Below are 17,169 nucleotides of genomic sequence, written 5' to 3' on the forward strand. Positions count from 1 at the left end.
TTCTTTCTTTCTTTCTTTCTTTCTTTCTTTCTTTCTTTCTTTCTTTCTTTCTTTCTTTCTTTCCTTCCTTCCTTCCTTCCTTCCTTCCTTCCTTTCTTTCTTTCTTTCTTTCATTCTTTCAGTAGGCTCCACGCTGAGTGTGGAGCCCAGTGTAGGGCTTGACCTCACGACCCTGAGATCAAGACCTGAGCTGAGATCAAGAGTTGGACGCTTAACCAACTGAGCCACCCAGGTGCCCCGCTTTTCCTTTTTTACATCAGGAAAGCATTGCTAAGAATGTGATTGAGTTACTCATCCTCCTTTACCACACAAGAATTTTCAGAGAACTACAGAGAACAAAAAATATGCCTGAGTACTAATAAATTTTTTCAATGTTGATACTGTCAAAATACCACCATTCTCACCTTCTCTTTGGCCTTTACAGTCTAAGACTTATGCTGGTTGCATTCAAAAGGAAATTTTATAATTTCGACACAACCACTCCCAAAAGTAAATGTGTGTCCAGAGAAAAATGTCTGTCTTATCCTACATCCCAACATTTGCAAGCTGGTCCCTCCATGGTGCAAGAGTCCACCTCTGCTGGGAAGCCTGCCTCGATTTATCTAATCCATTTTCCAAACTTTCATTCTTCTTTCCTTCCTCAAATACCTTTGTCATTAGCATAATCAAAATCCTGGATGTCAGTCATGTCTTACTTGTTTAGAAGGCAAGCTCCCCACGTCTGTCATATTTACTCCCGGAGTCTACAGCCCTGTGGCATCAACTCTACGATGTGCAAGAGATGCCCACTGCCGAGCCGCTGGCCTTTGCCCATTTACCTGAGCCCTGCAGTGATGCAGCTCCCCCGGGCACGTCAGCCCATCACTTAGCACGGTTAAATACAGCCATTACGTGCTGGCTTTGGCCATGCTGTTTATCTGGGGCAATAATGAGTCCCTGAGGACTGAACTGCTCTCAGGTAACCGCAGCTATTCTGGGACACTCACAAGAGTAGAGCCCTGCGGTCAATGAGCAGAGTCACCTGCGTTAGCTGATAAACCCAAGTGTGATGCCAGAGAGTGGTCTCCACAACGCGCCCTTCCTAGAAAAGGCTGCGGCGTGGCGAGGTTTTGCCAAAAAATGGTTCCTTCTCTCCCCCATCAACCATTGTTTCATGAAGTTTCGAAACGGCTTTTACCAAGACGGAAAGCGTTTTTTGAAGTGGGTGGCACCTCTTTTCTTATGGCTCATTAGTTGGCGAAAGTCATTGAAAAACATCCCTTCTCCTTGCTAGTGTGATTGTTATGGGACATAAGCAGGGGTGGGAAGACGGGTGTGGAAGCCGAGGGTGAGCTTCAGTTAGCTCAGGGCTGAGCTCTGGTCTGAACTACAACCTCATCGCCACGGTGCTGCCCTCCCCACAGCTCTGATAAGCCAAGGGTCATGTATATTTAACAGGAAAAAAAAATTAAGCCAAACATCAGGTCTTGCTTTTCTTTTTTATAGGTTCCTCCTTTAGCAATATCTCCTATTTTACTCTTTAATCAATAAAAATCACAACCATATAAGACCACCTACTGGGATAACTCCATCTTTAATTCTTTGTTTGAAAAATTAAAATTTTGGGTTTTCTTTGCCTGGCTGGTTCTATGAGTTAAATGGGTAAGAGGCCTGTTTATTCTCCTAAGTGGTCACTGCTATTTCTCGCTGACCTCTAAAAGTTCCTAGGGGACAAAGAGCCCTCAGCCATGGAACCCCATCTTGTGCACTCATACAAGTTCTTTTCTTCATCCTGGACAACTGATCTTCTTTAAATACCTCAACTCCTTTCTGGAACCTGGGAGTTTGAGCAAAACAAATGACCCTGTCTGGCCCCTTCCTAAAAGCATGGGGGGATTCATGAGTACATTTTCATCAACACACAGGAGCTGGTGGCTACATCCATTCACAAAAGAGAAAAATAAAAAAAGGAGAATTACCTAACATAGCTAATGTTCTGCAGGAAATTTTGACAATGAGCCAAAAGCTCTATGCTCTGGCTTTTAGGACTGAGCACTTCCATGATGGTTTGGGAAAGCTGCATTTTTTTCTCAAATTTTAGTGAGCACCTACTTTATATTAAATACTGTACTAGGCACTTTTATAGACTTACTTCACTTGAAAACAAGCCCATTGTATATACCTGTTTCACTTATACACTTATTTCATTGAAACAACAATGCTACTTAAGTATTTATTATTGTCCCCATTTTGCAGATGAGGAAACTTTCCTAGGAAGGTTAAGGAGCTTACTTGGTCAAGGTCGCTAGCTAGAAAGGGGCAGAGTGGGTTGAGTCCAGCTCCTGTGACCCCAAGCTCCATGGTTCCATCCAATGAGTGCTTCCCCCAGTCTGGGGTTTCATCTCTCCCCTTCCTTCCTGACAAGTGGGGGTCACAGTCCAGGTCCTTCGCTTTACAAACAAGAACTCTGAGAAGTTATTTGATAAGAAGTTATAATTACATTTTCAATCAAGTTTCATCCAATACACAAACTAGCTAATGCTAGTTCATACGGCTTCTAAAAATTCTGCCTTGGACAAAAAACAGTAGATGTTTATTGTGTTAAGACCGAGTTTGTTATTTCTCTATATATTATCTGGACATAGGCATTTTAGGTTTAAAAAAGAAGAAGAAAAAGATCCTAGAGCAAAAAGCAGCTTTCTACAGCAAGTAGCTATGGTCTACGGAGCAACAGTAAATTTTAGGATTTCAGGCGGGATCTGGAAAGGTGGTCTTTCTGGCACTTTATCCCTTCTTTACAACCAGTCGTGAGTACAGGAGGGTAGGAAGGAGGGCGGGAGATACTGGGAGAGAGAGGGAGAGGCTTCATATTCATGGAAACTAACTCCCCTGTACAGAATGAGAGCAAGCATACTGACTCCCCACCACCCCGCCGCCCACCCCCGCCCCCACACAGCCAAGGAGATGGAGAATGTGGTTAATAATTGCTTCCCTGCAACCCTTCACCCTCCCAATCCCAGATGTTGAGGTACGACTTACTTCCTCTCTGAGACCAGCTGCCCAACGTGATGAAGCGAAACCATGGGTGGCAAAAATATGCCTCTGGTTCTTGGCACGGGGCGTGTAACTCAAGCAGCTTGGGTCATATCTTGTGTGCCACTGAGAGGAAAGGCAGATGAGGACTCAGGTTCTAATCCTGGCTATGCCACTCTGACCTTGAGCATTTGCTCTGTCTGTCCCAGTCTCTACTTGTTTTTACAAGCTGAACCAGACATCTTAGAATTTCTGGAATGGTTTTCCTAACCTCCACGGTTGACAGCGTGGAAGTGTTCCCTTACCTTCCATTACACATCCAAGGGAAGCAAGTTCTGGGCTACAGGGGCTACCATGACAATTCTTTTAGCAAGCCAGGTACGACCTGGGCGTTTTCACCCAGGTTAGCTACACGGGAGCCTGATGACTCTATGAGCTAGGGGCTATTATCTTCATTTTCCTCCTACATGAGACGTGCTCAGCGATTTTGCATGGGGACTCTGGAGCCAGGCTGCCAGTCAGATCCCAGCACTGTGGCTGACTGACCAATGACCTTGGGTAGGAGACTTAGCCTCTTTGTGCCTCAGTTATTTCATCTGTAAAATGGATTTACTAATGGTATCCCATAGCGCTGTTGTGGGCATGTAACATTTGAACACTGCCTACATGTAGAGTGTGCTTGATAAATATTAGCTGACACCATTATTTAATGAGAGTACAGGCACAAAGAGGTTGTAACGTGTATCCAAACTCTCACAGCTGGTAAGAGATACGGCCAGTTTTCAAATCCAAGCAGGTCTCACTCCAGCCTTTCTACTAGGGACAGTAGCTGCCGGCTCTTGGGCACCTGTGATGTGCCCCACTGTTCACGCTCTCTTACCAATCCCTCACAGCAACAGCATCGCTTCTCGTGACCGAGAGGAGACAAAGCGCTTCCTTCCCACCCAGGAAATGGCTCTGCCGGGATCTGGAGCCAGGCTGGCCCAACTCCAAAGCAGAGGCCCTCTGCCACGAAACCACACCACTGCCTACCTGCACCGCCCGAAGCCCACTGTCACCACGTGTGGGCGCTTCAGAAGAAGGCCTATGGCATGGGAGGTTAAAAAAGATGAAGGACATCCCCCAAAGCGGTCGCCCTCCCCTGACAGTACCTGCAGGCCCCAGGGAGGGTGGGATTCAGCTGCTGTGGACATCTCAGAAGCTGTCTGAGGTAGAGCCGGCCACCCAAGCATGATGGCTGCTCCTCGGGCCAAGATCAGAGCGTCTGGGCGTCCCTGCGGCCACCGTCCAGGCTCCGCGCCCATCAGCGGGGAGGTCCTCTGCCGGGAGCGCACGGCCTGCCCCCGTGTGCCCGAGAGCCACGGCCCACAGCCCGCACCCTGCACCCCGCCTGGCCGGCTGGCCAGGCACAAGGGCCGAGCCCTGTGTCTGCAGCACCCTGGGGCCCGGCCAGCGCGCCGCGACTGCACCTGGACGTGGTCTGTCGGTGGTGAGGTTCCTTCCGCCACGTGCTGGGAAGCCGCTCTAGGCCCACGCCAGACACAAAGTTCCTCCCGCCGCCGCACCCCCGCCGCGCTGTACACACTCCAGTACACACGGGGCAGCCTCCGCCCCTCGCACGGTAGCGATAACATCCCGCAATGTTTAGCATCCAGCCCTGGTAATTAGCCTGTCATCAGAATGCAGCGATCAGCTTTAGTGATGCCAGTCTTTCTCTTGCTTCCTTTCAGTCTGCGAACAGCTGCTAAAGTAATTTTCCCCCAACACAGATTTCATGCTGTCACTCCTCCGCTCGAGGTCGGGGTGACGTTGCCTAACGTATGGAGTACCCACCCCACAACCCGCCGCTCCCCCACTGACTGCCCTCCTCCAGCCTCCGGGGCCCCTCTCCCTCCGCGTAGGGCTTTGCTCCAGCCGGGCGGGGGGGGGGGGCTCATCCCTTACGGGGCTCACTCCTCTCTGCCGCTGTGGCCTTTCACATCCTATTGCACCCCTTAGCCTTACACTCCGACTGCCATCCGTGCCGCTCCCCAGACTCAAGACCTAACTCGCAACTCGCGTGCTTTATGGAACCCTCTCAGGGTAACTCCATCCGCTATTGCTCTCCCGGGACTTTTCTCCTTCATTTATTCAGCGAATACCAGGTGCATGCCCACTGGGCCAGCCCTGCGCTAGAAAGCCGGTTACCGCAGCGAGCAAACCGCGCCGGGCCCGCCTCGCCGAAGCACACTGTGGTACCACGGCGTCGGCAGCTCTGCGTGGCGCTGGGGGAAGCTGCCTTGGCTACTTCTTGTCTCTCAGCAGCTTGGTGGCTCCTCAAGTCAAGGACACCTGCCACTCTCTCTCCCTTTTTTTTTTTTTCCTTTTCCCTTCCTTCCTTCTCCTTCCCTCCCTCCCTCCTTCCTTCCCCCTTCCTCCCTTTTTCCCTCCCTCCCATCTACATTCACTCACTCCCTTCCTTCCTTCCTTCCTTCCTTCCTTCCTTCCTTCCTTCCTTCCTTCCTTCCTTCCTTCCTTCCTTCCCTCTTTCCTTCCCTGTATCTCTTGACAACAGTGTCCCTGCACAAAGTGTGTGTTAGATATCATTAGCTAAAAATGGATATGTTTTTTTAAAAAATAGATATGTTTTATTCTTTAGGGAAAGACATGAAGACCATCTCTAACTATCAATAAGTGAAAGGGGACTGCCTCTCTCTGTTTGGATATGATTGGGAATTTATTAAGTTTGTGGACTGTAAAATATGAATTAAGTATAAATTAAGAACTCCAAATACAGAATTTTTTTAAAAGCTATTATTCCTCTTCATAGGCCACACACACACATACACACACACGCACACACACGCACGCACATACACAGCTGAGACAAAGAACAAGTTGATCAGATGATCAGACAGTGAGGAGTGCTGTCAAAATCAGAACTCTGAACCCGTGGCCCCTCATCTTCATTTGCAGAGCCATGATGTTTTTCCAACATTTTTCATAGTTTTTCAATTAACATCTAGGATTCATGTTGCTCAAACCTTGGTGGATATGAAAATAGACATTAAGTCCCATGTTTATGATGCCATTGTATTAAATGAGAGGAATGGAGGGACCTGGATGTATTTTTGGTTTGGCAAATTGTAGAAATAGTTTTTTCAAACATTTGGGGTTTGGCTAAAACCAAAACTTATTTTGCCAAGCACTTTGGCCTTAATTTTTAAACCCATGTGTATTTTAAAAGAAATTCAATCTATATGTTTCTGACTCATTTACACTTAACTCATGAAAATGCTGTTTGGTAAGAGCTATTAGATGTCCAAGCAAGTTTATGAGCCTTTTTAAGCCCCTTCTCCCCGTTCTTACCAGAAAGTTGTATTTTGCCAGCCATAAAAGAGTGTGAGCCCCAGAGGCCTGTGGTCAGTTTGAAATTTATAACCTCTGAAGTTTAAATGGATTCTGAGTGTGGAAAAAGTTTTTTTTATTTTTCCTCTCCTCTTTTTAATATGAAGTGCACAGACAGACGACCTCTGATAAAGACGGGATCCTAGGTCTTACTTTCCAAGACGGCTAAAGGCGAATAATAAAGAGTTCAATCTAACCACCAATAAATTGCCCCTAAAACACTTCAGAGGAACGATATGACACTTTAAACTCATGTGGCCACAGATCCAGATCCAACGCTCTCCCGGAAAGTCTCACTAATTACTCCTAGGACAAGACAAAGCGGTGAGACACAACACCACGATTCAAGTTGAACATTTTACCTTCGGGACAACTGGGTAATTTTTTTTAAATCACAGACAACCAACCCTGTTTATGACTTTTTATACATTTTTTAAATAGGCGGAATCTACTAAAAATAGCATTTGAATTAAAACCAGAAAAGCAGGAAGAATGTACATGCATGCTGCAGTGACTTCACCCCATATCTTCTCTATATAATGATGCTCGGATACCACTCAATTATAGTATTCCAGGGGGAGAGAGCTTTTGGATAAAGCACTTAAAAATGGCTTATAAATATTTAAAGTATAAGCATCTAACAAATCATAAGGACAAAGTTTTACATCTAACCACATGTGCTCCAAATATCTTGAAATTACTCTAAATATGGGTTTAAAATATCAAAAGAGCTTATTGATGGGATGCAGAACTTTGCAGAGAAACTTAAACCTGATCGTTCTTGCTCCCACAACACCCAATCTGCACAATTTTTAAAGTGTGCATGTGTAGATTTCCTCAGAAAAAGATCATGTTACAGTCTGAATTTCCAAAACAAGAGTTGAAGGATGAAATATAGGGTTTCCCTTTCTCTCACCAAATGCAGCTTAGCCACTTTGCTTCTAGATAATTTGTTAGTGTAGGTTGGCTCAAATTTAAGACAGTAACATTTTAGAAACACTTTGAGAACTCAGCCAGCTGCGAGGAGGATATCGTTACAAATTGAGACACATGTTGTATGGGAATACCATTCATTTTCAATACCAAAAACATGTCTGGGGAAATAAGCCATGCAAATGAGAGAGAGATATACTTTTTAATTGCATTTTTGGGATGTTAGGTCAATGGTTCATATCAAATGAGTCCATAAAGTGTGTCTCTCCCTCCTGTTCCGTAAATGCTATCAGTCACATTCTTACCTCCCTTTTCACCCGCAACAAAGCACAGCTTGCTATCAAAAAGAGACAGCACACCAGAGGTTCAAAGGGAGAAATGATGAGACATCCAGCAGCACAGCCAAAGAGCTGGGTGGAATGAGGCTGGGAGCACCTGGCAGCTTTGATTTGTCACAGTCTGGACCCTGCAGCTCTGTGGAAAGGCCCCTTCTCCCTATTCAGAGAAGGCACTGGGGAAACTTGGTAAAACTGCACACGCAAGCTGTTGCTTATGCCCATAGCTCAGTACGAGGAGCGAAGAGTTAAAAGATCTTGGGGACAACTTGACTGGTTTCCAATCTAAGAATGTGTCGTGCACTCAGGAGCTATTCTAAAGCATGAGAGGTGGATTTCCAGTTTTGGTTGCTCTTGTCATTTGCTTTTGCTCCAGTCATTGTCACTAGAATCTTTTAAATGATCCTTGAAATAATCTGTGTGTATGCGTGTGTGTGTTCTCCCTCTTTGTGGATGGCCTCACGTTCTCAGTCCAGACCCCACCCCACTTGTTTGTCAGGCAGAATGCTGTGGAAATCCACAGATTTGGAGAGGAGCTCTATGCGGTTAACATTTAGAGATGGCACTGAAGATGGCATTTACCCCTTTTCCGTGAGAATGGGACCCTTTAAATGATGCCAGCATTACATCATTTATCCTTTAAAGCTAATTTATTTGTTTCTCTGAAATGGATTCCTTTTATGCGTTTGAGGCATGAAACACAAAAAAGTTTACACATGCAGCATGGTGACCTTAACATGCATTCACGTATGAAGTGCCACCCGTCTAGACCGGCAACGGAAGAATACACAATAATTCTGTGCAGGACGGGGTGAAGGGAAACAGAATGGCCCCCTCTGTCCCTTTGGCACAATCTCTCTGACAAGAGAATCTGGAAAAGGCAGCATGCTGGGGGTGGAGGTGTTTCACTACATGAGGAAGTGTCCCGTGCTGGAGTGTATTTTGGTCCTCAAACACCTCTGCCCCTCCTCAGTGCTTGTCTGCACGAAGGTAGGTGTAAGTGATTGGACCATGATGCCCAGGCCACCGCTCAGGCTGGCAAGGGAATGATTCGTTGGAAATGAGACAGGGAGTTTATTTCCTGTGCCTTTCTGAGCAATGGCTTGTTCATAGGTGATCAAATGCTTTCCCCTCTCCAAGCCCACTCTCTCCAGCTGAAGAAGCATGCTAGGGAGCTTGGGAAAACGGGTAGTGCTTCCAGACACAGCTCCATCAATGCCTTGGTATTTACTGAGCCGTCCACTTCCCGGGCGCTAGCCATTTTGCTCCCTCAGCGTTAGAAGCAGGGCAGAAGCTTGTCCACTGAAGGACAGCATCTCCCTCTACAGTAGAAACTTCAGAAGTCTAGGGGCTGGGGAAGTATCCAGCTTGTTTCTTTTCTTGCACTCTCGGGATATGAAGGGTCTACAGCCTTTTGCCTTTTGTCACTAAAGACCATCTTCTGGAAGCAAGTGCTACGTTACGTAGCAGCAACAGTGGTTCTGCAATATTAGGTCCATGGCGGAAACCGCTACGAAGAATTCTGTTTTAAAGGAACCTTTACCATTAAATCAGCTTCCTCAGAGCGACAAGAAAAATTCCAGCTCAGATATGGCTTTGTGATAATATAAAATAATCCTTCAGAGACGTCAGGCATGCTTCTTCAGAAGCCAAGATCTACAGACCTCTCCTCCCAGGAAAATGCCTCGGTGCACAGCTATATAAAACTTGCCCTGGAATTCCAGGGGGAGCCGCTGAAGGCCGTCCATGGACTAGTCCAGGGCGCAGGACAGCAGCTTGAGGGAGCGACCACATCAGCCGGCAGGCCTGGAAGCCAGGCCAGGATTAGCACGGCATCTGCACACCCCTGAAACTGAGTTCTTTAAAGGTGGCGCACTAAGCACTCTCTCAGCGCACCCGAGTCCCAGCCCTGCTGAAGACGGAGGGTTACGGCTACATCTGAAAGAAGCAAATACCCAGTCACATACGTCATTTCCTATTCCACCATAATCTGATTGAAATAACATCCAAAAGCCAGATGCTTGCACATTAAAACCCTCCTTCCACCCTTTGTTGCAAGGGTTAAAATAGAGTCAGCGGCACTGAACGACATGTGGCTACGGCCGATCTCGACCCTGTGCATTCCAGAAAAATCTCCTCTGCACGTCTGAAATGATCACAGAAAGCTCCTCCCCACTCACACGTGTCCATGATGCGGACCTGGTGGTTTCCCTCTGGCTCTGTGAATTACCCCTACCTAGAACTGGACAGCCCTCTGCATCCCGACAGACAGCCGAAACTTGAACATCAGGGATTATGTGGCCGATTCACACATCCCATAACTAAGTACCAGGACATTAAGGATCTCTAGTCTGTCAGAGGATCTGAGCACAGCCCGTTGGGATGGATTTCCTCTCCTTGCTCTCAGGTTTTCTTCTTTCTCCTTGCTTCCATAGCAGGCACCCATAGTAGTATTTCCAATGTATTGACCTGACTTCCCAGGCAGCTGACTCTCTCAGACTTCTCAGCTGGAGAAACTAAACTGGCAAACAGTTACCTGTCACCTCCACCCTTCGGGCTTCCCCAGTGAGGTCAGCAACCCCACCCCCACCCCCGAGATCATCTTTCCTGGGACTGTGGCTCCATAACCAGACTAATAATTAAACTCCAAGAAGCCACAACTCCGGCTGCCTCCTCCAGCTCTCCCGGAGAAAACAAAAAGTGGGAGGCGTCCCTGCTGCTGAGGCTGAGGGAGCAGCGTGGAATTGGGGCCAGGGAAAAGAGTCCCAGATTTTCTTCCTGTTTTAGAAACATGTACGAAATCTGGAAGCCACAAAGGTGGGAAGTTGTATGGACTTGTTGCTCCAGGGGGATAGAAAAAGTGAGGGCGTAAAGGTTACTCATGGTACACATTTTTTCCATTGATTATTTTACTTAGAATATGTCATTTCCCTGGAAAATCGAGGAGGGGGGGATATTTTCTTTTGAATAGCTTCAAACATTTGCAAATGGTTACTCTGAACTCCCCAATGTACCATAAACAAGTGTAAACTGTAGAAATTCAGAAAATGTACAAATACAAACAGCGATCCCCCAAGCTCCCAGGCAAAGACAAAGAAGGGAGTATTCCATTTACAAATGGAATTCTTTGTGGATAGAATAGTTTGGGAAATGTTTATACATTGTTTTTCTTATTATTTGGGGGAATATTTTTTCCAGCCTACAGAAGCTGCAGAACTGGTATTTGGAGTCTTGAAAGTTGAAGATTAAAGGAAGATTACAATCTTTCAAAATCTTCGACTAAAACTTAATTAGTTCTGCATCTAAGACAATATCTGCCCATTGAAATCATTTGTAATCATATCAACAGAGAAGAATGCATAAAGTCAGGTAACCAGGAACAGAATCACTTCAAAATGGAAAAAACAAAAAACACCAAACCTAGTATTTGCCAAGAACTAGCAAATATGATGGCTTCTTTGAAGAAAACTGTAGCCGCCTGGATTACTGATTTCAAGATACTGATTTCAGATTCTGCTTTGAATCTGCTTAAAATGATAAACAAACAAACCAGTAATAGAGTATGAGAACGGCAGGCAGAGGGGAAAAGTATGAAGAACCCTGACAAGTTACCGACAGACTTTCCAAGAGAAATAACGTGTGAGTCACCAACAAGCACATGGAGACATCACTCAGCTGTGCCTCATCCGCCACAACTCAGTCCAGTTTAATGCTTTCCACTTTGGCTTTAACTCGTCACCAACAGTGTTCCCTGTCAGGGCACAAAAGCCATGCCGCCCTTTATTTAACGGATGCATTTCCAATTTCCACAACCATATGAATGGGCTGGGTTTTTGAAGGCACCGAAGAAAAACAGCACCACATGTGCACAGAGAATCAGGAAGGGTCAGAGAATGTGAGCGATTTACGGCGGGTTGAAACTGCACTTCGAGGTGACATGCAACTCCAGAGGGCAAGAGGAAATGTGATTTAGTGAAGGAGAGGCAGTTCTCCCCCATCTTAAATCACTTGCCTTGTCACCCTGCCGGAGCTGGCCAAGCCTGAGTGTCTCTGACTTTAGAGAAAAGCTGTAATTTCTTGGGGGACCCATCATAAAAAGAACTCTCCAATCTCAAGGGGCTATGGGCAATTTTGTCACTGCATCTTCTGGAAATTGGCTGAAGCCAGGTTAATATTTTTAGTAACGACTCTGGGGTCTGCATACAAGACCCTAGCCTGATTCTTTATTCAGCAACACATATCATCCAAATAGCCATCATATATTTCATGCTTTTATGTTCTTTGGGCCCCATGCTACACTCATGGACCAGTGGCACTATTCTTGACCTGGTCACTTCTCCCTCTAGTAATGGTAGTAAAATCGTTCACCCTCCCGTTCCTCCCGTAAGTAACGTCATCAGAATGAGTGATATTAGAATATATTTAAAATTCCAATTCACAATGCTTTTTGGCTTTCTAGAGGTCATCACTTCTTCATCCCATACCTTCCTGTTGCTCACCGCTTTATTAGCCAGATTAAATTACTCTGGTGGAGACCAGAGTAACTGAGGTGACTACGAGAAGGCTGAGTCCATCTGTCTCCGGACAACAGAACTTGTAGATGTAAAACCAAGATGGTGAGCTGATTTTTAGTGTTCTGCTCCTACTGGCAAAGCCAGCAATGGAAAAGGAAACCTCCAACTATGGTGACTGGGAAAGCCTTCTTGCACCACCCAACAAGCCCCCTAGCGCTGGCTCTCTGCTTCCCAAACAAACCTCCGGCTGTTAGGTAGGTAGGTGCCCCCATAAATATGCCAACTTAGAGACAATGGTCTGGACACACCACGTCAAGTGTTCTGGCCCACATTTATATTTCCCACTGTGGAGTAATGGGCTGGCATTCTAGGTTTGTTGTTGTTGCTGGAAAAACAAGAACTGAACATTGACCAAAAACAAAAAACAACAACAAAAAACTGAACACTGTCTCAACACTTAGAGAACTTGGTAGGTATGCTTGGTTTTTGTCTAGGAACCTTCCCGAAGACAACTAAGGTGAATAAAAGAATTTCATCAAGTAGGGTAATAAAGGGACCATTTAGCCTATTCTCTTACAGCGGTTTAAAGAAAATGCAGCTCTGGGGTCAAACAGCCTGGATTTGAATCTTGACTGCTTACTAACTTGGTCCTCTTGGGCAAATTACTTCATTTCTATGTCTCAGTTTCCTCGTCAGTAGAACGAAGACAACAATAATTATCATATAGATCCAGATCCAAATAAATACTACTGAAAAACACTTAGAAGAGGGCCTGCACATACAAATGTGAGCAACTGTTCTTCCTATAAGGTCCACTTCTACCCAGGCTTCCTTCCTCCCTGGGTTTATATCCCCACCAGACTTTAAGTGTCTTGAGGGCAGGCACTGCATCATGTTCACCTTAGTATTCCCCAGCTCCTGGAAGGAGCTGTGCACAAGTTAGGTGCTCAATAAGTGTTCATTTCTCTTCCCTTTCTCTCCACAAACCACTGATAAGCCTCAACTGAACGTTAGCCCATTTGCTGTCCTCTGGGATAGCGGGCCTGGGTCTGGCAGGCCTGAGTTAAATACTGCTTCCCCCACTTGCTAGCTCTCATTTGGACAACACCTCCATGCCTTATCTTCCTCCTTGCTGAGGTAGAGATGATGCCGATCGTGCCAGTTGGTGGTAGGATCAAAAGAGGCCACATCTGGCTCCGGTGGGCATGCTTACACATGCTAGTCCTTCTCCCCCTTACTGCAATTCTGGACTCATTACCAATAGCTCATTTGGCATGAAGCAGGATTCCCTTCCTGAGGTCAGACATATGTACTCTCAGCCACTTTGGCAGCGTGGCCCTTTGTCCTGTCAAATCCTTTCACTGTCTGCAGAGGTGAGCAACCCACCAGCTGAGCCACTGAGCCCCAAAAAGGAGAGAACGCAAAGCTGGTCAACAATGCCAGAGGCCTGCCCTAGGGGATGCTTCATGACAACATGAAGGAAGAGACTCCCTCAACAGGAGCTATGGGCCACTTTTCCAACACTCTTCCAGGGAAATGTGGCTTAGTGGCCCGGGTTCAGCTGGCATGAGCACATAAGAAAGTTAGTTTTTATTCTCATCTTGCAAATGGAATCTATGGTTTTTGAGAAAATTTGGTAAGTTGAGACATTCTGCCAATACGCCTACCAGCCTCCAGGAAGTGGCCCGGCTCACCTTTTAACACAGCTCTGTAACCTCATGACTGAACATTTAAGGGTCCCACGTAATCTCTCCTTCCTCTTCACACCATCCTCTTCTTCAACAGGGTCAATTACAGAGATGAGCATAAGAATAAAAGTTTAGGGGTGCCTGGGTGGCTCAGTCGTTAAGCATCTGCCTCAGCTCAGGTCATGATCCCAGCGCCTTGGGATCGAGCCCTGCTTCGGGCTCCCTGCTTGGCAGGAAGCCTGCTTCTCCCTCTCCTGCTCCCCCTGCTTGTGTTCCCTCTCTCTCTGTCAAATAAATAAATAAAATCTTTAAAAAAGAAAAAGGAATAGTAGGTAGTGTTTCAAGTCAGGTGCAAGACTGGGCTTCACCATTAAATAAGTCATCTTGGGCATGGCATCTACATGCTGTGACTCAGTTTCCTCAGCTGTAAAATGGGAATGATGTTGGATCAAACTGATGACAGCGTGTGACCACACGAGGTGAACTATAAAACATGTACGGTAAAATCATGATTATCAAGATAACTCTCGCACGCCTCTGCCTTGTAAGGAGTAAGCAGAGGTGCACTGGCTCGTACAGGGGAGCACCCCGGTGGACATACAAACCTTTTACTTATTCTGATTTCTAATTCGGAGGCACCTCCTTTTGAGCGGAGGCTCCAGGTCCTCCGGCCCGGCGCTGAGCATGGGCGAGGAGATGATGCACGGCGCCATGGCAGTCTTCTCCGCGGGTTTTGGCACAGGCTGGATCACGCAGCCCGTCTTGGGCAGCATCCGCAGAGCATACGCGTGGTCCTCGTCCGCGGGGTTATTAAGGTTCGGGTCTGATTTGTCGCCCCCCGCCAGGGCCTCCTCCCCCATCAGCTTTTTGGCTGCCTCCCCGTCCAGGTGACAGTTGGAAGCACAGTTGTTCTCCTTGACCGACTCCAGCTCGCTCACCGCCGGCTCCTCGGGCGACAGCAGCTTCTTGGGGGGCGCGGGCGGCGGCGGCGGCGGGGGCTGCTCCGGCGGCGGCTCTGCGCTCTTGGCGCCCTCGGCGGCGGCGGCGGCGCCGCGCGTGCCGTTCACGATGACGTTGCAGGCCGCGGCGGCCTCGGGGCCCGCGGGGGCGCCCGGGCCCGGGTCGCCGGCGGCGGGCGGGCTGCAGTGGCCGTCCCTGCAGCCGCCGCAGGTCCTGCGCTCCGCGGCGCCCGGCTCGCGCTCCGCCTTGACGTGCGCGTGCAGAGCGCGGTGGATCACGTTGTGCAGCCGGGCTCGGTGGCCCACCGTCAGGTCGATGACGCCGTCCTGCGGGCCCTGCAGCACGCCGGGGAAGCCGAGCTGGCCGCCCGCGCCCGGGGGGCTGCCGGCGCGCCGCGTCAGGTCCACCACCTCGCTCCTGCCGTGGTCCGCGGGCGCGGGCGCGGGCGCTAGGCTCAGGGCTTGGCCGGAGCAGCCGGGCGGCGAGTCCGCAGACTTGGACGAGCCCTGCTTGGAGTCCCTGGGGGACAGGGAGTGTCCGCCTGGCTTGCCTCCGGCCGCTGAGGAGTCGCCAGGGGCGCTCGGAATGAAGTTCTCCCCGTTGCTGGAGAATCCGTTGGGGGGCTTGGAATCATTGACGTGAGGGATGGGAATAGGGATGGGGATGGGCACGGGCAGGGGCACGATCACGGGGTATGGCACGAGCAAGGTGGGGGGCGGCACCAGCGGGGCGAGCGACGGCAGCCCGAAATTCATCATCTGGGGCACGGGCATCGGGCCATTTGGCATCATGCTCACCGGCGGGAAGGGGAGACTGGGCAAGGGCGCGCCCGGGGGCGGGGGGGGCAGCAGGCCCGGGGGGTTCCCAGGCATGGTTGGGGTGCTGGGGGGATGGATGTGGGGCGACAGCATGGGCCGGTGCATGGGACTGGAAGTGGGGCCCAGGTTCCTGGGGCCGCCGGGCGGGGGCCCGATGCCGGGGAGCATGGGGTTGGGCAGAGGGCTGTTGGGGTTGGAGGCGTGGTGCGGCGGCCCACGAATAAAGGGCGGGCGGATCTGCTGCATGATCTGTTGTTCCATGAAGATGGGCAGCGGCACCGGGCCGCGGTTGGTCATCACCATGGGAGGGCTGCGAGGCGGGACACCGAGGGGAGGCCCGATGCTAGCAGGTGGCTGGACGGAGACAGGAGGGATGTTTGGAGTCTCGCTGATAGGCATGGACTTGGGCACTGGCGTGGGGATTTTAGTGACAGAGCAGTTGGCAGTGTCAGATGGAGAGACGGTGGTGGACGACGATGGGCCAGGGCCCTGGCTTTGGCCAGCTGCAGCCACCGGGGAGGGGGCCTTCCTCCGAGCATCTGTTAGAGGGATATTCCAAGAGTCTGGAGTGAGCAGCTGCACCCCGGTGCCTTCTGCTTTATTTTCCATGGGAGGGTGTAATGTGCTGCACAGCCCAGCTGGAAGATTGGCCTGTGTCTCTTTGTAGAAAATGTCCATTTTGTATTGATTGAGACATTTTGCACTGCAGAACTGAAGCCTTCTTTCCCCGTCCCCAAAATCCAGGTATTCTTTTGTGTGTCTTATGTGCTTACACCAGTCACATACCTACAACACAGTAATAAAAAGAAAACAAGATAAGCAATTTCCTCTGGTAGATCGTGTTTCATGTTTCACAGAGAGGTTCTTTCAAACTTTATCACAATTTTTCGAACAGGCTGAAGTGTTCCTTTCTGAAAGGTAACATTCTTAAATGTTCGTGAAATGACTTCTCCTTGGAAGTCAGACTTGCTTTTTAAATAGTAACTCTTTGCATTAGCAATTATCACCATCTTCCATTAAAAACAATTCAACAACAACCCAAAACCCTGTTGTGCCCGTTAAGCTCAATGTAAAGGTGGATCTGACAGAAAGGCGTACATCTACCTGCCCACATATTTTCACCTGTCAAAGAGGCTCGTTGTCAATGTAAATGTGAAGAGTTGTGGAGAGGAGGATCCTCCAGAACGTTCAGTGGCCTTTGAAATAGAGCCCCATAAAATTCTCCTCACGCAAAGTACTTTACACTATTGACTGTGTTCAATAATGCAGTTGGAAAGGTTGTGCTGTGTTAACCAATAACACAAAGCGCGGAACATCATTATGTCTGGCTTCCAAAGGGAAACTTGGAATTAGTCATGAAGTCTGTGTGAGGTTTAGCTATTCGCAACCTGTGATGTTGCAGCAAGCTAGAATTATTTTTTGAGCTGTTTGCCCACTCTCTCTCAGTAGTCAGAATTTTTGGTGACATTTCTTGGCAGGCAGTCTTATTTAACAACTTTTCAAACACCAGAGAACGTTTTCC

The 17,169-nt window shown here is 48.3% G+C and overlaps 1 protein-coding gene across 1 annotated transcript in view; it reads right to left on the minus strand.

Annotated features, from left to right (window-relative positions):
• The window catches only part of LOC110583359 (sine oculis binding protein homolog), a 159,182-nt gene that overhangs the window by 4,962 nt on the left and 137,051 nt on the right, over positions 1 to 17,169 (minus strand). Inside the window, exon 6 of the mRNA XM_044917440.1 lies at positions 14,475 to 16,433. Within this exon, the coding sequence (XP_044773375.1) occupies positions 14,478 to 16,433 (1,956 nt within the window). The 3' untranslated portion in view covers positions 14,475 to 14,477. The remainder of the gene's footprint in view (positions 1 to 14,474; positions 16,434 to 17,169) is intronic.

This window comes from Neomonachus schauinslandi, chromosome 8 (genome assembly GCF_002201575.2).
Source record: "Neomonachus schauinslandi chromosome 8, ASM220157v2, whole genome shotgun sequence".
NCBI classification, from domain to species: Eukaryota; Metazoa; Chordata; class Mammalia; order Carnivora; family Phocidae; genus Neomonachus; species Neomonachus schauinslandi.